The 17,770-nt window shown below is 43.1% G+C and overlaps 3 protein-coding genes across 8 annotated transcripts; 1 reads left to right on the top strand and 2 right to left on the bottom strand.

Annotated features, from left to right (window-relative positions):
* Positions 1-150: 150 nt before the first annotated feature.
* On the top strand, positions 151-4,984 carry nsmce1 (NSE1 component of SMC5/6 complex). 6 transcript variants are annotated; one of them, XM_040186794.2, is made up of 8 exons: positions 151-408; positions 893-1,014; positions 1,478-1,599; positions 2,405-2,482; positions 2,872-3,018; positions 3,759-3,875; positions 4,351-4,477; positions 4,812-4,984. In XM_040186794.2, exons 2-8 carry the CDS (start codon positions 897-899, stop codon positions 4,817-4,819), a joined length of 717 nt encoding a protein of 238 aa, XP_040042728.1. In that variant the 5' UTR covers positions 151-408; positions 893-896; the 3' UTR covers positions 4,820-4,984. The 6 variants fall into 6 exon arrangements, with proteins under 6 accessions (XP_040042728.1, XP_077936620.1, XP_040042727.1 ...); XM_078080494.1 differs by having other exon boundaries at positions 268-408; positions 1,483-1,599; XM_040186793.2 differs by having other exon boundaries at positions 268-540.
* LOC120825263 (trace amine-associated receptor 13c-like) lies at positions 4,819-7,118 on the bottom strand. The gene has a single exon (XM_078080490.1). The coding sequence runs from the start codon at positions 6,630-6,632 to the stop codon at positions 5,646-5,648; it is 987 nt and encodes a 328-aa protein (XP_077936616.1). The 5' UTR covers positions 6,633-7,118; the 3' UTR covers positions 4,819-5,645.
* Positions 7,119-14,258: 7,140 nt separating this feature from the next.
* LOC144383352 (uncharacterized) lies at positions 14,259-15,144 on the bottom strand. Its single transcript, XM_078080491.1, has one exon. It carries the CDS (start codon positions 15,111-15,113, stop codon positions 14,367-14,369), a length of 747 nt encoding a protein of 248 aa, XP_077936617.1. The 5' UTR covers positions 15,114-15,144; the 3' UTR covers positions 14,259-14,366.
* Positions 15,145-17,770: the final 2,626 nt, after the last annotated feature.

The raw sequence follows: 17,770 nt of genomic DNA, 5'->3' as shown, positions 1-17,770 counted from the left end.
TCAGTTTTAATGGTCAGGAGCTTCAGAAGCACACAAGGCTGTTTTGTTGTTGTGTTGAGAATGAGAGTCTTTCCAAGCGTACTTGCCGGTGTCTGTTACAAGTTCAGCAAGAAAATTAATTAAACCTACAGTTTTTGTCCTGATTATTACGTGAAGCTGTGACTGGGAAAAGTCAGTTGTACTACTGACAGACTTTTTACGTCAATCCTTTTATTAGTTTTAAATCAAGTATTGTATTCAATATTTGATTACCGTCAATATCAATATTATTCTAAATATCCTTGTTTAGTTGCACAATGGTGGATATGTGGCGATATCTCACCACACATGCAACTTCCGGTAAAAGGCAGGAAGTGGAGAAGAAGAAAAGAAAAATAACAGGAAGTGTTTATTACTGGAGGGCAGATGGTAAACTTTTCCATGACCTATTATGACTATAGAAGCTCGTTTCTGCTGGTGATTCCGAACCTTAATTCGCCGGAAAGCTAAACTGCAAATATATAACGTTATTCATCAATACAAACCTCCAACTTGGCGCTGGTCAGTAAGTTAACGGTTAAGTTAGCTCAATTTAGCTAACGTTACTTTGCGGCTGTTGAAGCAGTTGATCTAAGTGAAGTTAGCTAACCTTAGCATTAACATCCGCTAGCTAACGTTACGTTCCAAATACAAAACTTTAACTTTGTTATTATCACCGTATCGGACAACTAACGTTGTGCTAACAGCAGGTTGATGCTAAGTAACTTTCACTAAAATTGGTGATTCCTTGATGGGCGTTATTTTTTTTTGTGTGCACTGGTGGATTTATGAATATACTATACTATAGTATACTATACTATACTAATTAGTTAAGTAAAACCCTGCCGGTATCTTCTTGTCTGCGTTGTTCCAGAGACATGTCAAGACAGATGGGAGACAGCCATCGACGGTTCCTACAGACCATGATGGCCAACGGCATCGTTGATGAGCAAGGGGCGACGACGCTCTATCAATATTGTTGTGAAACCCACAACAGTGAGTCATTTTATATAACGAAACGTTTGTAAAGTTATTGATCCAGAATAGATCTCTCTGTATCAGGGTTACTTACTCCCTTAATTGAAAGTCCTCTGCATACTTGCATTTGCTTAACTTTTTCACCCATTAAGTCCAACTCAATGTTTGCCCTTTACATTGATCATAAATGGTAATGTAATGCGTTTCTAAACTTTACAAACTCGTCTTTGTAATGTTTTAGCTTTTGGTTAATTAAAATGGTTAACTATACAGAAATGGAAATATTCACAATAAAATGAATGTATTTGCTGCATATTATTTCTAATGTGTATATACCTTTGTTATACTCGGGTGAACCCAAAGCTGCATTTCTACTAAGGTGGACATTACAATATCAGTTGAAAGGAACAATACATTATTTGAGAAGTCCGGGAAATTACAAGTAGGACACTTGGTATTCAAAAATTGTCCTTTTTTGCAGCACAGCATGCCCCTGACAAGCTGGATGATTTCATTGATGCCATCAACTTAAAGCTGCAGCCTTTGTTTATGCAGATCAGAAAAGGGATGTCTGAAGACAACGGCCACCAGTTTTACGCATTGGTATGTAGGGTTGGGTACCGAGCTCCTATACGACCGGTACCTACCATAACAAAACACAATGCAGATTTTGGTGTTTCCTTTCGGTGCCTGAGCCAATTGAAAATTGTATTTATTTACATTACTGTGATGACTGCGTCCTCGCGGCAGCTGACGATAGCCTACTGCTTGTGTAGCTACAGTAGCTAGCCTTCTATTTGTATTCATTTAAGTCAGTGTTTCCCCTCTGTTTTTAAAGTCTGCACGTTTTTTCGTTGTGCACGGCACTACCGCACCAATGGATGCTGGCAGACACTTGTGAATACACACAGGAGAGCACGCGCTCGCCAGCGGTCGCAGAGCGTGCGTCCGCAACCTGAAGTATTAAACCGAGGGTGTAGCGTTGTTCCTTCAGTGTTGGTCATTAAGCTACATTGAGCTGCAGACATGTGACTCCATTTCCTCACGCGAATGACGGCAGATCGTTTGATTCTTTTCGTCTTTATTTTACACAACAAATTGTTAAATCAATAAAGAAATAATAAATTCTATCATATACATACAAGGACAGTCCATCCAACATAAATGCTTTCATTATATGTTACATATCTTTAGCTCCTGAACAATGAGCATACATCTAAATCCAGAATAGATCTCTAAATCTAAAATTAAATGATTCATTTTCCCCAAATTCCAATGAACTAATGGATACACTTCAAGGTGTTACAAAGGGGAAAAATTAAGTATAGTGTAAACTGTAAACAGTTCATATATTGTTCATAGTTTGAAGTTAAAAAGCTACTCCCTGTTTTATTTGAATTCTGTCCAGGTGAACATGGCTGAGACTGATGTCACCAGAATGTCTTCAGATTACGCCGACAATGAGCTAGAGTTGTTCAGGAAAACAGTAAGTGAAATTTTCACAAGAAAATCCTGCTTATCCAGGTTTTCTAATCACTTTAGACCATGCATTTGTAAATGGAGGAAATCCTATGACTATCAAGCTCTGGTTTTGCCCTGTACTGCTATTTACACTCTAACCTGACAACACGGATGAATCTATTGCAAACCAGTACAACAGCCTCGTTTTAAAATTCCTCCTTTTGTAGAAGTATGCATCAACACTTATAGTTAAACTAAGCAATAAATCAAACTTGCACCATCCAAAACACAACTTTGCTAAAACAATCACAAATAGTGAGCAGAAAAATCTCGGTGACACCATGGAAAATCTGGAGTCTGATATTAGAACATGGGAAAATGAACAAATGAATAACTTGGGCTGCTCTGAATCAGATGGACTTGATTGTGGGCTCTGAGAACGGCAAGGCCTCGTCCACCGAGATCCTGAACAGCGCCGACACCCTGACCACGAAAAAGCTGAAGAAGAGCGAAACGGAGCACCTTTTGAACCGACTCGTGCACGACAAATGGCTCAGTGAGGTAAAACACGGTGTTTCCAACACAACGTCAAAATACAATGTTCTCACTGCTTCATTTCCTTCAAATGGTTAACTATCTTTGTCTGGCTCAAAAGGTATGTTTTAACTAGGGCTGTCAAAATAAATGCGATTAATGTGGCTGAGATTAATGTTAAAATATTTTAATGTAGTTAGCGTACGTTTGTTTTCTTGCGGGAACGGAAGCTCAAGATTATAAAAAAAGACTTTAAAAGATAAACACACATTCATTAAAAACAACATTGTAACAACAAAAGAAACATTCATTATCAATTTCAAAATTTGCATTTGATACGTTAATTTTATTTAATATATTGACAGCCCTAGTTTTAACATCAATTGAGCACTCGTATAAAAGACTTCTACCTAATCTGCCTTTCCCTGTCGGGAAATAAAGTTGATGAAGAGTTTTGCAATTTAGTCTGGTGAAAGATGCCAAATATTATACGGGATTGCTGCCTATAACTTAAAATGAGAAATAAACAATGCAATCTTAAGATAGGCTATCATGTTTGTAGCTTTGACATACTTGTTCATACAAGTTAGTCACCCCATGTCTTCTTCATTTTATTTATTTTTTCAACCATTTAAAATACTACTACCAACTAAAGTCATCTAACTAGAGCAATTTTGACTAGTATCCTTGCTGTGATATTCCAGAACCTCTTGCTCTATTTATGTTTGTTTAATCGGTGTGTAATTTATTTTTGTTCATTAATGTAGAAACGGGGTGAATACACTTTGTCCACCAGATGTATTATAGAGATGGAGCCATACATTCGTACAATGTATCAAGAGCAAGTCAAAGTGTGCCACATTTGTCACAGCATCGCCTTCCAGGTAAATGTTCCCCCTGTTACTGTTATTTATCCTAAACGTTATACCCTGTGAAATAAACCAAAATTAAGTCCATAACATTTAGCACTTTCAGTACTTCAGTAGCAGTAATTTCATTGAATCACTACCTTAAGTAAGAAATGCGTTACTGCATGTATAATAGCTTAAAGGGAAATACTCTTCTCTAGCTAATTTTTAATTGTGTGGCCGTGGCATTACAGATACATTTTTTTCTATGTGGCAATATAATTCTCAAATCAAATCTTGTAATATAGTAAGTAAATATAGTTGAATATTTCTACTATTTTAAGCTGTTTTGATTACAAGAATTTGAGAAATTAAAGTAAGAATATTGCTTTGGAACCCCTTTGAATAATGTGTTTCTGGAGTTCTGTTTCAGATTATCTTTCTTATCTTCCATTTTAAAACCAATGTTCACTAGTTTAATACAAAATATTGATCAAATCTATCTTTTCAGTGCCAAATGTGTGAGAATCCTACTTGTGGAATAAAAATACACAACCCATGTGTGGCCAGATACTTCAAAGGAAGAGCAGAGCCGCGGTGTCCAGCTTGTGATGACTTTTGGCCGCATGAAATCCCTGGTATTTATTGTTTATTTACACACAAATTAGATCTACAATAACTACATACATCCATATTGTAATGTCCTAAATGCAATTTATTACTTGCAAACTGCCATCTTACAAATTGATTTCCAGGTTATTTTGCATTTCAAATGTCATGTCTTTTTTTTAAAAAGGTGAAAAAACACGAGTCATGCATTGTTCTTTTCGTCTTGTCTTTTTAACTTATCTCATCAGATAGTATATTAGTTGCTTGAGACGTATTAACAATGAATGGTTGTTTGAATGACAAGTGTCAGGAAACGGCTGGCTGCTTTTTTGTCTCATGTATTATTTGTGCTCTCTGTTACAGAAGTTTGACGACCTCGGTCTCATTCCAGAAGATGAGGATTTAAGCATCAACTTATTGTTTAACTTGATTTGTTTTTAATGTAACTTTGTAGTAAACTAAACTATATTTAAAAGTATTTCATTCTCTTTGTTCTTTCTTGGTTATTTTTGTAAAAATAAATGTGTTTCACTGTTTTTGTGCATCATTATCAGTATCATTATTTATGACAAAAAGCAACGCCTTTTATTATGGTGCTAGTTTTTTGTACCATATATCTGCTAATAAATAAATGTGTTTGTGCTTTTATTGCAAATATATTTCAATCTTGAAGAACGCTGTTGCTAAATTCCAAATTGTGCGTCTATTATCTTCTAACCCCGGTATTTTATCATTATAGAAAACTGAGGTTTATACATTTTCACAAAGGTTGTAATGGATCTCCGTATATGAAGTGACATGACACACGCTGGTGAACGTAATTCTTTATTTTCTTTTTTGGGGTGAAAATACATTTATTAAACTTGTAAACAATCTCCACCTTTAGAGCTTTATCCTCATACAGGTCCGTTAAACTATCGCACTTGTTAAAATGTGCATTCGTCTGTAGCCGTAGCCGCACTGTCAAGTTCACATTCACACATAATACAAAAATGCGATTAATTTGAACCTTTCAAAATAAATGTAATTTATCAATTAGAGAGAAAGTAGCATAACGCGTCTATAATTAAAACAATACAATATCATCTAGGCATACATGAAAAAATAAAGTAAATAGAAGGCAATCAACCCAAAACAAACCTTCCATGGGGTTATTTACAAAAGTCATGCAGCTCATGATAAAAGTGTGGAGTCACTTCAAATGATATTTTCCTGAGACGAGTTCTGCTCAAGTATCTTTAGGGTAACAATTAACTTGATCGCTTTTCTAAACCACGGATAGAACAAAGCATATATGAGTGGGTTCAAACAAGAGTTGAAAAACAGCAGCCAGGACACAATGACCCAAGATGAAGCATTGTTTGATATCTCCTGTCCTGCAAGAGCGGGGTAATAGAACGGACAGAAACTGATCAAAAACACCAGGATCACCATACCCAGAGTCCTGGCTGCTTTTCTCTCTGATTTCTTGGCGGTGACTTTTACCGAAACAACCGCCGTGAAATGAGACCCGACGCGCGCCTGAGACACCGCCACCGTAAACACTCTGACGTACAGAACAACGATGACTGAGCAGGGCACGAAAAACGTCAACACTACGTCGATCGCGCCAGAGACATTGTTAATCACCACTTTACATTCCCCATCGCAGGAGTTATCTCTGTCCGGCTGCCTGAGATGGTCCTTTAAAATCAGCCCGTTGTAGAGGACCGAGGCGGACCAGCACACACACACACACAGCTCAATTCTGCTGCGGGTGATTTGGATCGGGTACTGCAGAGGATAACAAATAGCAACATAACGATCAATCGAGATGAGCACCATGTTTCCCACAGAGGCTGAGGTAAGAGTGAAACTCAGCACGGAAAACAAAGTGCACAGGAGGTCGCCGAGCAGCCAGCAGGTTTCTATGACGTTCACCATTTCTGACGGCATTACCAGCAACCCCACGAGGAGGTCTGAGATGGCCAAAGAGAGCAGGAGCAGGTTGGTGGGGGTGTGAAGCTGTGCGAAGTGGGAGATCGAGATGATAACCAGCAGGTTGAGAAGGACCGTGAGCACGGCAATGGAGGAGAGCAGTGTGTAGAGCAGGATACTCTCAGTGCGAGGACGCAATAAACCTCTGCAGGAAGAGTTCAGGAGCTGAGGGAAGCAGAGCTGTGCTCCCTCCATGCCGTCCATCATGCAGTGCTGAGAGGTGATGACCTGAACCTGCTGACTTCAAGATCCTCTGAAGGTACGAGATATAGTGCAGCTTACTCTTCTCTGATGCCACTCCACCCTTCCTCAACTCCCCAGTCACCTCCTCCTCCTCATCATCAATTGCCTTTGTAAGTTTATTCCTCCCATTTCTCTTTTGCTCCCACGAGACATAAAGCAGCACATTAGTTTCTTAAGTGATGGAAAGCTACTTCTCTTAACTTTTTTTTCGTTGTTAAAGTTTTGTTAAAGATTCGTTAAAGTTTGATGACCAAATTTGTGAATATGTCAGTCAGTTACCAAATCATGCAAATAATTATAAGGTTGTTATCCAGTTATCCAATCCTAGCCTGCATTAACACAATAAATCTAAAGTTTAAAAAGTGTGCCCACTATGTAAATGCATGCTGAAACAAATTGAGTCATTATCATGATTTATTGTTTTAAACTGTATTCCTTATTATAATGATATAATAACTTATTTATATGGTAAGTTACAGCTTAACAATACGCACACAACTTTTCCAAAATACATCAAAAACCAATCAGGCAGTTTAAAATAAATAAGATAAAATCTGCCAGATATATAAACAATTCAGATGGTAAATGTGAGTTTTTAGAAGAGATTTAAAAAAGGACATTGAATTTGCCTGTCTCAATTCGCTTCCACAGTTTAGGGGCCCTGATCACTTTTAGTGACCAGTCAAGTACTTGGGACTGTTCACAGCCCGATACCGTCATTATTAAAACGAAGAATGTTTACGAGTGAACGGATCAGATTGAAGAACTTTTGTCAGAAGAAATGCATAAATATGACCGCTTATACAGGCTGTCATTGGCGGGTTGTAGAAGCGGGTTAGATTCATGGAGGGAGATCTCCTCAAACGCCGGTTTTCCAGTCGAGAGGTGCACAAAGTTGTGCAGGAAAATACGGGACAAATGTGTCCGCGATGAAAAGCAGCAGTGACGATGCACGGGGCAATAAAGTCTATGATAAATAAATAAACAAACCAACGACTTTCACATACAAAGACGTGACTCTCTATGTCGTCTTTGACAAAAAACACGTTACTCCACCTATTGTTCTGGCGGTGAATTGCTCTGCAACACACGCAAGACTTTTAGAACCATGAATTGAAACAAGTGCGTCGATGCAACTACGCAGACGCAGAAGCATGTGCCAGCCTTAAGTTAACTGCTAGCGTGCCCTCCTATCTTTGCGAGGTTTGACCCGATCTAAGTCTGTTTTGCCTTCTCTTCTGAAGCAGAAGAGACTTGAATCCTTAAACTCTCAGTTTGTCAAAACAGCACAATTGAGATTATTCACTGATTAGGGTGTCAAGCGGTTGTTGTTTCGCATTTTGAGGAGTTTCTGGTGAGGGCAATCAACCTTTTGTTTCCAAAATGATGGGGGAGTGGTCAGCGGTGTAGCCGACTTTCACTGACGAGTATTTAACTAGAGGTTGAGTGAAGCGTCAGCTTCAGCGTTTGCAAAGCCTCGCCGCATGAAGATGAGCAGGACAAAGACATGGGAGTCTTTCGCGGGAGTCAAGACGAGCAGGACGAAGACAAGGGAGTCTTTCGCGGGAGTCAAGACGAGCAGGACAAAGACATGTGAGTGTCAGGGTGCGGGTAAGGCATGCAGACGTCAAACCAAAAAGACTTGACTAATAGTCAAAAACTCAGAAAGGGCCAAGGGGCAATGTGGCCGTGATAGCGCTACCACCGCCGGGTTCCGTAAGGACGCACGGACACGCGTTGAGAGCAATAAGTCTTTTTATTTTTCAAGGGGTCAGTGAGCAGGAATGAGGCCGCTCGTCGTGCTGTTGCTCGGCTCTGCTCTGTCCTGCTCAGCTCTGCACAGCACAGCTCAGCTCAGCTCAGCTCTCGTGCTCCACTCTCGTGCTCAGCTCTGCTCGGCTCATGTCCCCCGATCTGGATCCTACCAGAGACAATCAGTGCAGATTATTTCCACCTGTGCTTTCTCCTCACCTACCAGCACCGTCCGCTGAACCACTCCCCCGCTCTCCCCCCTGCAGTTGAGCTAACCACGCCCCTCCACCACAGGCAAAAATAGGCAGGAACCAAGAACATCCAACAATCAACAATGACGCGACAATCACGAAACAATCACAATCACATGGGATGACAGGAGACAAGAGGCAGAAAACTACAAAATAAGACAGGAAATAAACCCCACCATGACAGTACCCCCCCCCCCCCCCCCCCCCCTCAAGGGCCGAATTCCAGAAGGCTCAAAACTGGCAGAGAGCGGACAAGGGGCGGGAGGGAGGGAAACCAGAGACGTTGGTCGGACTGCCCGGGAAACTCTGGCGGGCGGCCAGACGGCCGAGGGGCTTCCGGGGGTCGGCCCGGCGGGCGGTCAGCAGTCTGGCTCCGGAGCGCCGACTGAACGTCTCTGGAATGGCCGGCTGGGAAACACGGAACGTCTCTGGAATGGCCGGCTGGGAAACACGGAACACCTCTGGAGTCGCCGGCTGGGGGACACGGGAAACCACCAGAGTCGCCGGCTGCGCGGCGCATGAAGCCTCTGGAGTTGCCGGCTCAGCCCCCGCCATAGCCCCCCCCTCAAGGGCCAGATCCCAGACGGCCCTCAAATCACCAACGGGAGGGTGGGAGAGGACCACAGGATGGGAGGGAGAGAGCCTGAGTCGGGGAGCGGGGACTGGAGGCGTCGGAGTCATGAATCTCGGGGCCGGGACTGGCTGAGTCGGGGTCAGGAGTCTCGGGGCCGGGACTGGTAGAGTCGGGGTCAGGAGTCGTGGGGTCAGTACCGATGTCGGGGTCAGGATTCGTGGGGCCAGTACCGGGGTCGGGGCCAGGAGTCTCGGGGCCGGTACCGGGGTCAGGGCCTGGAGTCACCTCTTACTCCTATTTTCTTCTTTCGCTCCTCCTACTCACAAAGCCGGCAATCAACTTGACTACATCTTCACCAGAAATTGCTCTACCACTAACGTCTCTGTTACTCTACTTCATGTGTCTGACTACTTCTTCATCTCTTACTCTCTCCCACTCTATAACTAACGACCTTGCCCCATCAACAGACGCTGTACCTGTTTGTCGCAACATTCACTCCCTCTTCTCTGGCCTCCTCTGTTCTATCAGCCCTGCCTTCAACTGACTCCTTCTCACTCTTGCATCCGAATGCTGTCGCAGACTCTCTCCCCTCAACTCTTTCCTACTCTCTAGACTCTCTCTGTCCTCTTACGATACGATGGACTGGCAAATCCCCTCCGGCTCCGTGGCTGTCTGAACCGGTGCGTGTCATGAGAGCCACCATGCGAGCATCGGAAAGGAGATGGCCTAAATAAAAACAACCTGAGGACCTGCTTGCGTTTCAATCTCTTCTCTCTTTTTCTGCTTCTATCTCTGCTGCCAAAAGCTCTTTATACCAATCCAGAATTGAATCTTCATTTTTTTAACACCCAAAAACTCTTTTCTATCTTCTCCAACCTCCTCAAACCCCCTAGTCATCCTCCCTCCTCCACCCTCCTTCCGGGAGACTTTGTCAACTACTTTACCAAAAAATCGTGGACTTACGCTTGTCTTTCTCAAACCCACCTCCTACTACTCGTGTCCCACCGACTTCACCTCGACCGCCCTCACTTGGAAGGCTTCCAATGTCTACTTTGTAAGCAGCTGGGTCCACGATCTTGGAATCAAAGTAAAATTAAATGAAGCTTAGGCCAAAATTCAGTCAGGAAGACTGGACAAGCTGTGCGGTTCCCGGGTGGTCTCCTCTCTCCCTGGGGGGGCGCACGGCCAGCTGATTAGAGGCAGGGTCGGGTAGTACCAGCCAACCAGACGCGGGTGCCGTTAACGTAAACCAATTCCATCGGTGCAGGCAAACGTTAAAACAGTTTTCCTCACTTCTGCTGTCAGTTGTCATTTCAGCACGCACCAAGGAAACCCGCCACCACCCTGGACACCTCCAATCTACAGCAGAACCTGGCATATCAGGAGATTGCAGCACACTTATTCTCTACCATCACCACCAGTGTCTGGACTCCCAAAGGGGGGGAGGTATGCCTCATCTCGGCTCGGCATCCCGGCCCCCGGACTATCCTACGGCAGTCCAAGCCCCCAAACTTTGCAATATAAATATTTCTGCCTCATTTTATATTCATAAATGAAGCATTGTTCAAATTTCTACAAGTCTCTCCGGATTGAAATAACAGCTGCAGCATTGCTAAAAACTGAAAAGTGTTGAATGCATATATATTCACCTCCTTCTTCTGTCAACTTAAACAGATCTGGTGTGACCAATTCCCTTCACTCAAGTCACATTTCTAACCACATAATTAGTAAATAGGGTCCACATGTCTTCAATATAATCTCAGTATAAATCTACCTGTTCTGTCAAGACCTCAGAATTGTTAGACCATTACTGAACACAAAGTACAATGAAGACATAGGAGCTTACCATATAGAATTATGATTAAACATTAATCAGAGAAGCAACCCAGAGGCTGGGGGAGCTGCATCGCTCCAAAGCTGAAGTTGGAGAATCTGTCCACAGGACAACTATTGTGGCAAGAAGAAAACCCGCTGTTGAAAGTAAACTATAAGAATTCTTGTTTAGAGGTTGCCACAAGCCATGTGGGAGACACAGCTAACTGTGGAAGAAGGTGCTCAGGTCAGATGAGACCAAAATGGAACGTTTTGGCCTCAATGCAGAACGCTGTGTGTCGTTGAAACCCAACACTGCCCATCACCCTTAGCACACAGTCCCAACAAAGGATTATGGTGGTGGTAGCATCATGCTGTGGGGATGCTTCTCTTCAACAGGTACGGAGAAACTAATCAGAATTCAGGGAAAGATGGATCGAGCCAAATCAAGGGCAATCCTTGAAGAAAATATGATGTAGTCTGCAAAAGACTTGGGGCTGGGGCGGAGGTTCATCCTCCAGCAGGACAATGACCCGAAACATGCAGCCAGAGCTCCAATGGAATGGTTTAGAAGATCAAATCATGGATGCTTTAAAATGGCCCAGTCGAAGCGGAGTCCAATTTAGGATCTTTGGACTCTGAAAATTTTTCACAGACTGTCTCCATCTAATCTGACTTAGCATCAGCTTTTTGAATGGACAAACATTTCCATCTCTAGATCTGCAAAGCTAGTGGAGACATACCCCTAAAGACTTGCGGCAGTAATTGTAGCGAAAGGGGGTTCTGCCACTCAGTTACCACCACTGTTATGAACTTAAACAGCTCCAGAATTATTATCTATAATATCTATTTTTTATTCCTGTGGAAACAGCTTCTCCAAACAACTGTGCTTATTTAAATTTCTGACCAAAAACTAAATCTGACAAGATTTGGACACATCATAGAAACCTTTCAAAACTACCTTGGCCGATCACTCATTGTCACTGGAGAACTCGATGGAAGTAAATGGGACCTCTATTAAGCAGTGGAGAAGTGGAGCTAACAGATACTAATACTATGTCTTTATAACAACGCTTTTTATAAGCACTATACAAATAAACAATAATGTTATTGTTTTTATAATATATACACATTTTTTATTGCACGTTTAACTGTCACGGTAGGGAAAGCACAGATGTAAATAACATGAATAAAGGCTGCATTCCATATGGCCTTTTGAGTTTGCGGACCTTAGTAATGTTGTGCTACCTCACTGTGTCATGTAGTCATCCACAAGTTTCATCAGTAACAGTTTGTTTTCACAGACAAGTACATTTGTTGTTTTACCCCTTCTGAGGGTAGAGCTCACACGTGCAAAGGGAATATTATTGCATCATGTGTTGATGTTGAAATGTGTTTATTAACACCTGGAATTCACATGTGGTTTAAGGTGTTACCAGACGTTATTACAAAGTGTGAAAATTTCCCTCTGGTAAACAACACAGCAACCTCATCAACCATGACATTTGTTTTTCAGAGACAAATCCTCTGAGATACTGATGAGGCAATGTGTTTCTGGAAGGTTAATACGAAGCCTAAATAATTCTGAACTTTTTTTCAAATATTAATTTGGTGTAACCAATTATTTTTGAGACTGTGTGTTAACTAACTTATCGCACATTTTGAAATTCATTAATCATGATAAAAATAAAAAAAATTAAATCTTACAAGTAATGAGTAAACACTTTATAAAGCATATATTTGAACACAAAACTTCACACATATGATCATCTTGGAGGCAGAATTCCACCAGGTGGAACATGTTGAACTAGCGACTCTCCCTGCTGTCCTCGTCCACTTTGCTCCAACTCTCCATCATTTGACGGCTGTGTTTGTCAACACTCTCCCGACATTTAGCCAGTTTTCCAAACCACTGTCTTTTAGGGACACAGTGGTGGTCCTCCACGGTAGATGTTGAGATGGAAGTAGCTCAGCAGCTAGCTTAGCCTAGTGCTCTCTCCACCTCGAGTAACGCCTCGCTCTCTCCTGTCTAACTGACCGCAGCTAGTGGCGTTTTTTTTCCGGGATCAACTTTGCTTACTTTCGGCACTGCGAACGTTTTTTAACTGCGTTAAAATATTTGATCGCATTAACCCCGGCCAAATTAATCGCATAATTGAATGCGTTCCTTTTGACAGCCCTAGTTTTAACAGATACAAATATTTTCAACCACATTAGTATTTCAGCACAGAGAGAGATAGTAATATTCTTGCAGTGGAGATGTTCGTCAGGATCGACTTGCACACCGGGTTGCAGCAGAGCATTTGTATTTCCCTTTGCCTGGTGCTTTTTCCCCATGCCCTGCCAAAGTGAATGTGGTATTTCACTAGTGGTGAACATCCCCTACTTTCTAAATGCCTCTCGGGGAGCCTTTTCAGCACCGGATCATGGCAACATCTGTAGAAAATGGAAACTGTTGGATGCTTGTATTGGGAGCATAGCAGAGCAAAAATCATTCCTAAAGTACAGGTGGGGGTTCAACGGACAGGGAATCAGGTCACAGTTTGACTTGACAAGGGAGCTGAGGCTAGCCTTTAGGATCTACCGAAAATTTGACCAATTTATTTGACAACCCTGTCTGAGGTTGTTCAATCTCACTCTCGTGATCCTGTTGCACTCTTCCTCCATCCTTGTCACCTCTCACACCACCATCGAATTTATTGCTGTCTGTTTGACCTTGGACGACAAACGTGGCCCCTTGGCCTCGACCCTGCCCACAAGTGATGGAGTTCTTTAAGATCAATATTACCTCAGTTTTGTTCCGACATAATTCATTAAACATTACCATTTCTTTGTGTTTTTGAGTTCTTAACTAATGCATCGAGGGTATAAAACAATCAAGAAATAACATTACCTAATATCTAAAGCTTCAATAAAACGTTAACACAATTGTATTAATAATTCTAATTCAATTAATTGTAATACATTTAGTTAGACACATACACACAGACACCCCAGCTAAACAATGTAAAATAAAATGAGAAAAAATACAATTGCAAAAGAAGATGGGGCACTAAAAATAAATATAGAAAAAGAAATGAAGTTTATAGAGTTTATACATTGTAATGCAATTAGTTCTAAACAATAATAATATAATAATAATAATAATAGAAAAGCGCTATATAAAACCTAAGTGTCTCAAAGACGTTTTAACATAGTCGAAGGGGGGACGGTGTGAGGCAGACAGACAGGAGACAAGACACGAGGGGCGACATATACGGGCCGATCGCATACAACTACATAGACTGAAGGGTAGGGGAAGGGAGGGGGCTACGGGTAAGCAGATGAGAAAAGATGTGTTTTGAGGCGGGACTGGAATGTGGTGATGGAGTCGGAGTCTCTGATGAGAATGGGGAGTGAGTTCCAGAGCTTGGGAGCTGCCCTGGAGAATGCTCTGTCCCCAAAGCTGCGGAGTTTGGATGTGGGAGTGAAAAGTAGTCTGGCCGAGGTGGATCTGAGGGACCGATGAGGTTGGTAGGGGGAAAGGAGTTCAGAGAGATAGGGAGGTACAAGTTGGTGGAGGGCTTTGTAGGTGAGGGTCAAGATTTTGTAGGAGATCCGGTGGGAGACGGGGAGCCAGTGGAGGTCTTTCAGGACTGGAGTGATATGGTGCCATGATTTGGTGTGGGTGAGTAGTCGTGCAGCTGCATTCTGGACCAGTTGTAATTTATTCATGGAGGTGTTGCTGATGCCGTAGAGGAGTGAGTTGCAATAGTCAAGACGGGAGGAAACGAAAGGGTGGATGAGTTTCTCTGCTGTAGGGGGTGTGAGAGACGGACGGATTTTTGCGATGTTGCGTAGGTGGAAGAATGATATTTTGACCAGTTGACGGATGTGTGGCTCAAGGGAGAGGGTGGAGTCGAATATTACGCCAAGGTTGCGTGCCTGGTGGGAGGGGGAAACAGAGATGCCATCGATGTTGAGTGTGAGGTTGTTGGTTTTGGTGAGGGTAGATTTGGAGCCGATGAGGAGGAGTTGTGTTTTGTCGCTGTTGAGTTTGAGGGAGTTCTGTTGCATCCGGGCTTTAATTGCAGAGAGGCAGGCGTTGATGTGGGAGAGCGGTTGACACGGACGTGTGGCGGAGCCAAATGCAGCACAACGGCACGGAGTGTTTGGTTAACGCTTTTATTAAACACGGCCTCACAGCAGGCGTTCGGGTACAATGAGAGGCAGAGCAGAGTTCGGTCCTCAGGATCGGGGAGAAGATGCCGGGAGACAGCTGGTGCGATCGCTGGGCCGGTCGGGGATCCGGAGCACAGGAGCAGAAGCGCCGGGCAGTCCAAGGAGCAGGCAACAGAAACCCGAGGCGCTCAGGCAGGACTCGTGGTCGGGGACAGAAGGCTGAGGTGCTCACCGGGGCGGAGACAGACGAACGGGTCGGGAACAGGCAGGGTCGAAACCGGGAGATCAGTCCAAGGTAGAGTGCTGGAGAGACTTGCATGACGCGAAGAACAATCTGGCAATGACAGGCTGGGTGTCACGGTGCGGTTCTCGGTGGACCCCAAAATGCAGAGACAGGAGACGAGATGGTCTTCAAAAGGTTTAATCCTCACAGCAGGATACACAAAAAAACACAAGGCGCTGGAAACGGAGGAGACGACGGAGGTTGAGCTGGCTGGGCTGGAGTCGAGCACGGGAGAAGAGAGCCGGGAGCCACGAGTTGCAGCGGGTACGAGCGGGGATACTCTGGCACTGGAGTGACGAGCAGAGCCTGTCTTTATGGCACAAGTGATTAAGTGGGATGGGAACCAGGTGTGTCTCGTTCAGCACCAACCTCGCCCTCCGCCGTCTCCTACTGCCAGGAAAATGGAAGAACACAAAAAAACAACAAGTATCAAAAATCACACCACGACACTGGGTGTGCAGTGCTTATGTAGCGGGGCTGATTGTGAATGCGAAGCAGGTGTGGAAGGCAGGAGAGTGACTGATTGTGGATGCGGGGCAGGTGTGGAAGATCGAGCTGGCAGGTGAGTGTGACAGCGGTGGGTTGTGAGGGGTGTTGGTGCTGAGGTAGATCTGAGTGTCGTCAGCATAGCAGTGGAAGTCCAGGTTGAAGTGATGAAGGATCTTACCGAGGGGGAATAAGTAGATTATGAACAGGAGTGGACCTAGTACAGAGCCTTGGGGGACACCTTGTGTCACTGTGGATGTGGCAGAGGAGTTTTTGTGAAGGGAGATGAAGTGAGATCTGTTCGTGAGGTATGACTGGAGCCAGCTGAGTGCAGTACCTTCGATACCGATGGCTTGGAGTCTGGTGAACAGGATAGTGTGACTCACGGTGTCGAAGGCTGCACTTAGGTCCAGGAGGATGAGGATGTTGAGGGCTCCGGTGTCGGCAGAGGTGAGGAGGTTATTGAGGACTTGGAGGAGTGCAGTTTAAACAATGAAGATACAACACATTTCGGGCGGGGTGGGGGGCCTTCAATGTTCCTATATTATCTAAAGGGGCTTGACAGAAAAAGTTAGTACAGTTGCACTACAGACCAGTAGTGTACCCATCAAGAGGCTGTAATTTGTTCCTCATTAAACGATCCATATTAGAACTGTCAATTTAAATGCATTAATCTATGCAATTAATGTGGCCAAGATTAATGCAACAAATTATTTTAATGTAGTACCTTTGATTACCGTGGAAACGAAACGGCCACCAGCTGCAGTCAGTTACATTAGAGAAAGCAAGACGGTAACCCAGGATGCCATCCATCCATCCATTGTCAAACCGCTTATCCTGCACACAGGGTCGCTAACCCAGGATGGAGAGAGCTTTTTGCATTGGAAGTAAAACAAACAGTGGTGCGACATACAGCGGAGAACTGTGCAGAGGAATTCCTTCACCTGTCAAACAGAAGGGAGGTGAGTGGCAGACCGACCACTTAAAGCACCGCTATGCTAAGCTAGCTGCTAGGCTAAGCTAGCTGGAAGAGTTGCTACAACATGTTCCACCTGGTGGAATTCTGGCTTCAAGATGATCAAATGTGTGGATTTTTGTGTTTAAAATAACATTAACAAATAAACAAGTGTCTAAAACACGCTTTCTAAAGTGATTACTCATTACATGTAAGATTTAGTATTTAGAAGAAAAACAAACATTCATTAAAAACAGCATTGCAACAACAACATTCATTAATCACCATTAATTGAGATTAATGAATTTCCGAAACGTGTGATTAATTAGTTATTTTTTTTAATCTATCGCCAGACCTAATCCAAATATATCATCAAGAAAACAAAGTCTCATGTTACATCATTATTTTCATTATCGTGTTGTTGCCACCCGGTGGTAAAGCCGCTGCTGAAGTGGTTATGTGGCTTGTCGGACACTAGATGGCCCTGTTGGTAAAGCATTTGACATTGATTTAAATAAAAAAAAACAAAGGAAAAAAACCGCATTTCTCTTGTATGAACCCAATAAATAAGGTTTACACTCATCTCATATTGTCAACTTATCCCTTTTATGTTTGAGTACGTAACATTTGCATTTCAATCTCCCTATCCAGGTTTAATGTCATCTAGACCAGTGGTTCTCAACTGGTCTGGCTTCGGGACCCACCATCACCCCTCAATGACAAGCCGCGACCCGAATCGAGGAACATTCTCAACTTCTCAAATTTATTTAATGAAAATATGGTGCAGTTTCAACCTGAGATAGTATGGAGACAGAATACGTATGCCAA

The sequence above is a fragment of the Gasterosteus aculeatus genome, chromosome 9 (genome assembly GCF_964276395.1).
Source record: "Gasterosteus aculeatus chromosome 9, fGasAcu3.hap1.1, whole genome shotgun sequence".
Lineage (NCBI taxonomy): Eukaryota > Metazoa > Chordata > Actinopteri > Perciformes > Gasterosteidae > Gasterosteus > Gasterosteus aculeatus.
This window is presented reverse-complemented; position numbering and strand designations above follow the sequence as displayed.

Bases quoted from the DNA above. Each gene is read 5' to 3' on its own strand.
- LOC144383352 (XM_078080491.1), bottom strand. From the start codon at position 15,113: ATGCAACAGAACTCCCTCAAACTCAACAGCGACAAAACACAACTCCTC.
- LOC120825263 (XM_078080490.1), bottom strand. From the start codon at position 6,632: ATGATGGACGGCATGGAGGGAGCACAGCTCTGCTTCCCTCAGCTCCTG.
- nsmce1 (XM_040186794.2), top strand. From the start codon at position 897: ATGTCAAGACAGATGGGAGACAGCCATCGACGGTTCCTACAGACCATG. The intron at 2,483-2,871 runs GTAAGTGAAATT...GCTCTGAATCAG, and splicing joins TAGAGTTGTTCAGGAAAACA to ATGGACTTGATTGTGGGCTC. The intron at 3,876-4,350 runs GTAAATGTTCCC...CTATCTTTTCAG, and splicing joins GTCACAGCATCGCCTTCCAG to TGCCAAATGTGTGAGAATCC.